The sequence below is a fragment of the Oratosquilla oratoria genome, chromosome 18, assembly GCF_046742065.1.
Source record: "Oratosquilla oratoria isolate Oo_2021 chromosome 18, ASM4674206v1, whole genome shotgun sequence".
NCBI classification, from domain to species: Eukaryota; Metazoa; Arthropoda; class Malacostraca; order Stomatopoda; family Squillidae; genus Oratosquilla; species Oratosquilla oratoria.
Window position 1 is genome coordinate 4,707,572 of NC_134794.1, and position 5,000 is coordinate 4,712,571.

The 5,000-nt window shown below is 44.7% G+C and overlaps 1 protein-coding gene across 1 annotated transcript; it reads left to right on the forward strand.

Moving 5' to 3' along the window:
• The first annotated feature begins 1,869 nt into the window (after window positions 1-1,869).
• On the forward strand, window positions 1,870-4,249 carry LOC143035143 (protein O-linked-mannose beta-1,2-N-acetylglucosaminyltransferase 1-like). The gene is made up of 2 exons (XM_076201764.1): window positions 1,870-3,763; window positions 4,211-4,249. Exons 1-2 carry the CDS (start codon window positions 1,892-1,894, stop codon window positions 4,247-4,249), a joined length of 1,911 nt encoding a protein of 636 aa, XP_076057879.1. The 5' UTR covers window positions 1,870-1,891.
• Window positions 4,250-5,000: the final 751 nt, after the last annotated feature.

Here is a 5,000-nt window from a genome sequence, read left to right on the forward strand (position 1 = left end):
CGTAACTGGTGGAGTCCTTCTTGTGTCTGCAGAAGCAGGATTCGGGACACAGGACAAGGTAGAGTCGGTGGCCACGGTAGTTGAGGACCAGCGTCTGATGAAAGAGCTGCCTCCTGTCATAGGGCCACGTTCCCAGACAGTCCATCACGGTCTCGTAAGCACCCTCGGAGGACCTGAAGAAGGCCACGAAGGAGTCCTTCTTCGTGGCGTTGGCCGGGAGAAAGGGCCGGGAACACTCGGTGATGTTCATTTGAGTCGCAGCTTCGATCTCCCGGGAGAAGTCTTCGAAGTAGGGTCTGTACAGGAGACGAGGGGCGTTGTGGAGCGTTGTGTTCAGGCGAGTACTCATCCGTAGGCGGTTGAAGTACTCTGCCTGCGTGCCTCCAGTCACGTGGGACCCTCCGGTTCCTCCGTGGACAGACCTCGTCACTTCGGGTAAAACGATATTGTAGTCGCCGAGTCTCAGCCACTCCATGAACCAGTAATCCCACATCCAGTTTTCACGTAGTGTGTTGTTTATCCACATCCACTCCTTCCCCAGGACCTCCGCCTGGTTCCTTCCGGTCATCCAGTCGTACTGCGTACACATGACGGACCTGGTCAAGGCGCCTTCGTCAGAAGCGAGTTCGAGGGAAGGATTCTGTGTTAAAAGCTTCGATGGCGTCAATTGTCTGTTCATCTTCCAGGATTATTGTCTCCTAAGACTAAGTCAGTTTCTTGTCTCCAGAGCTGGGCGCGTTCCTCGATGCGTTCCTCGATGCGTTCCGCTGTAGTTCGGCCGCGGATAACGCTCCCAAACTATTAAAATAATATAGGTGCCGGTATAGTATGTAGCCTACCTTTTGGATGTGGCCTACGAAATTTTTCTTCGGTATAGTATGTGGCCTACCGGACTTTTATTTCGGTATGAACCTGTCTCCTAAGCTTTAATAGTTTGGGAGCGTTAACCTTGGCCAAACAAAAGCAGAACGCACCTAGGAACGCGCCCAGCTCTGTTTGTCTCTGATAAAATCTTTGCTGGGAGACAGGAGATGAAGTAAGTTCATGAAGATGTTGAATGCATGGGACATAAACACACCGTTGTGTTCAACTTGAATCCAACACACGGATTTGTATGTCAAATCCTTTTTAACCAATTGGATTTTGCCACTTAACGCCGAAGTAATAATAATTTTCGTTGAAATGTGCAGTCTTGAGGAAATTGAAATTCTGAAAACAAATGGATTTAAATTAATTTAATGTCGAAGTTTGAAAATTACAAGCCAATATTTAGTAACAGTAGTAAAGAAAATGTATCCCTTAACTATGATCTGAGTAAAACGGCATAGCCATAAACAGAAAAAAAATATATAAGGTATATCAGCTGAGTAACTATTGATGACACAAAAATAGTATAGTCACCCATACAAAATTACGTTCTCTCCAAAGGAAATTTCGTATCCGTTTTCTTTGTCATCATGTTTTAATAACAAATTCCATCCCAAAGAAGAAAAACCCAACATTTACGTTTATTCTTGTTTTCTGTCACATTTTTATTTATTTGTGCAAAGAAACATAAAGCAGATAAAAACGTGTGTCATCTAATATTATGATAATGATTGCGTTGTGTTATTTTTAGGTACTTTGGAGGAAAAGACACTTTTTCCTCGTCGTTTTTGCAACAGTTTTCCTGATTGTATTACAGTGTATACAAAGTCCTTTCGTCACAGCGGATTTAGTAATAACTGGCTTACCTCTTTCACTTAAACAGATTTTTCACACGCTCTACTAATTACCGTTGCCTACGATTTAGATTAGAAAATTGAAATAAGAAAAATAACTGTTCATTGTGACGACTTTCAACAGAAAGAAGTGAGTAGTTAAGATTTTTGTCCGTCGCTCGTGAGTTAAGATGCAGTCAGAGTCGGTAACGATGACAATGACAGCGTTGGTACTGACCGTGACAATGGATTACGTGTTGTCCAACGTGACATTGAGAGGAAAAGCGAATACAAAAGAATTCTGGATAACAGCCTCTAACAAAGTATTCCGACTAGGGATAGATGGACACGACCTTGTGACTTACAAGGATCGTACCAGCCGTTCGTACGTGTTCGCCTTCCACGGATACAAAGGCTCCCTCATGCTCGAGCGTCGGTTCGATACAACCGAACCTTTGGGGGACATCGACATCGAACGTCTTCTTCGGGAGATCGACAAGACCCGGGTAGTTGTGGTCGCGGTAGTTCACGAAGGCACGTCCTACTTCAGGGGCCCTGTCGTAACCTTCCTGGAGGAGAGAGGTTCGAGTTTTGTGAGTTTTCTGTGCCAAGGTGAGGTATTTATGGCCGTGATTGTTCCAGGGGGTCAAGTGGCGACTGAAGTGTTAACGACGCGTTCTAATGTCTCTCGATCGTCTCCGGTGTCCCTAAGTGTCACGCTGCCGGAAGTCGAAGAGTCCCCGAGGTGTTCCTGGTACGGTGAAGAGGGGAACGAGGACCGCAAGTCGTTCTGTGAGACCCACGAAGGTTTCTTCGAACTCTGTCGTTGTGATCGCCCGTTTTCCCTCGACAAACGGTACGCCTTCCCCGATCTCCATCTCCCGGAAACATTTCCGGTCGTTGTAATCACGTCTTCAGACGCCCTCCGCCTCTTGAGGACCGTACTGAGGCTCTACGCCCTCGCAGGATCAGTTAGTACGCCTATCTTCGCAGCCCTCGACCGTTATAATGAGGTTTCTCTTTGGATAGCTCGCCTAATGAACATCACAGTCATTCTCCCCGAAGATGAAAAACCCGAAGTGGAAGGGAAATTCCTCGCAGCTTTCCGCAGGATCACTCGAAACACTCTTCGGGGGTTCACGTTCATCTTCAGGCACTTCCCTCAGTATGACAGGGTCGTCATACTCGAGGACGACATCGTCCTCGCTCCGGACTTTCTCACATATTTTGCGAACACCTCCTGGCTCCTAGATGCTGACCCGACGATTTACGCCATTAACGCCTTCAACACACATTCCTTACCCGACCTCGCTTCTGACGAAGGCGCCTTGACCAGGTCCGTCATGTGTCCGCAGTACGGCTGGATGACCGGAAGGAACCAGGCGGAGGTCCTGGAGAAGGAGTGGATGTGGATAAACAACACACTACGTGAAAACTGGATGTGGGATTACTGGTTCATGGAGTGGCTGAGACTCGGCGACTACAATATCGTTTTACCCGAAGTGACGAGGTCTGTCCACGGGGGAACCGGAGGGTCCCACGTGACTGGAGGAACGCAGGCAGAGTACTTCAACCGCCTACGGATGAGTACTCGCCTGAACGCAACGCTCCACAACGCCCCTCGTCTCCTGTACAGACCCTACTTCGAAGACTTCTCCCGGGAGATCGAAGCTGCGACTCAAATGAACATCACTGAGTGTCCCCGGCCCTTTCTCCCGGCCAACGCCACGAAGAAGGACTCCTTCGTGTCCTTCTTAAGGTCCTCCGAGGGTGCTTACGAGACCGTGATGGACTGTCTGGGGACTTGGCCCTATGACAGGAGGCAGGTCTTCCATCAGACGCTGGTCCTCAACTACCGTGGCCACCGACTCTACCTTGTCCTGTGTCCCGAATCCTGCTTCTGCAGACACAAGAAGGACTCCACCAGTTACGTCAGGGACACGCGCAGACTTCAGATGAGTTCAGACTTGTCCTTCATGAAGCAAATGTGGACAAAGCATCAGTTCAAGAGTCGCCGGAAGGCATCGTCGGCTCAAGAGGAATTTCTTTTGGAAAACTTCGACGTAATGAACAGAACAGAAACTGTGACGTAGAGAAAAGAGTAGAAGATACTTCTCGAAAAGTCAACCAATTCCCTAACAGGGAGGAAGGGTGTCTGGACATAAGTCCACAAGACAAAAACCGATAAGACATACGCTCACAAAACATAAGTTCCCAAGACATAAGCTCCCAAGACATAAGTTCACACCTTTAACGAAAAAGAAAAAAAATTCACACTTTTTCTGTTTTGTTCATTAAATTATAATATATCATACATATATCACATTACAAATATATATTGCATGTAGTTATGTAACAAGATTTTTATCACAAAAAGTATATCATACACCATACATTTATCATGAAATTAGATATATCACACGCGAATCACTGTAAATCGGTTGCAATGCCCCACGGCATTAAGAAAGTACCTTCAGAGACCTATGTCAATCTATTAAGTTCTGTCACAGGTTTCAGAGAAGCTTCTGAAGCTCCACATGACTGAATGATTATTTGAGTTATTCTCAGATTGGCGTCCTTATACGGTGACCGAAATGTCCCTCATCATTGGTAAGTTACCTAAAGTACCTCAGTAACATATAATCTTCTGAAACTTAGGAACTGCTCCACTGTCAGGTGTAAAATGAGGTGAAAAGTTGAGAAAAACTCAAATCTCTCATCACTCAATAACTTAGTCACTAACGAGTTAAACACCATATGAGGACGGAGCCTTTATTTGTACGAGGTTTTGCTTATTACTGCTTTTTCAAGTACTTGGAAAAAGCTGTAATAAACGAAACGTCGTACAAATAAAGACTCCGTCTTCATATGGCGTTTATCTTGTCAGTCTTGTCGGCAACTGCTACTTTCACTGTTCAAATTTAGGAACGTGTCAACAATTCTGGAGGATTAATTGTTTAGGTGTGTAAATAAGGTGCAATAGGTGATAAAAAAAACTGTGATAACAATTAAAGAAATATAACATGTTTGTGTGTAATATATATTTGGTGTTTAATAGATATAAAAAAGTGAACTTTTGTATTTTTTTCTTTAAGGGTTAGGACTCCTGATCTGCAGTGGAATTACAGTAATGAAACTTACTGACCGCAGACCTTTTAGGCCGTAACGAGGTCCTATGTAAAAAAATAAGCAAACGATGAAATAAATATATAAAAATAAGTAAGTAAATAATAAAGAAATGATACGTAAACAACTAAAAATCTAGGAGATAATAGATAAATAAATGAGTACATAAATCCT

Bases quoted from the DNA above. Each gene is read 5' to 3' on its own strand.
- LOC143035143 (XM_076201764.1), top strand. From the start codon at position 1,892: ATGCAGTCAGAGTCGGTAACGATGACAATGACAGCGTTGGTACTGACC. The intron at 3,764-4,210 runs GTAATGAACAGA...GTTCTGTCACAG, and splicing joins TTCTTTTGGAAAACTTCGAC to GTTTCAGAGAAGCTTCTGAA.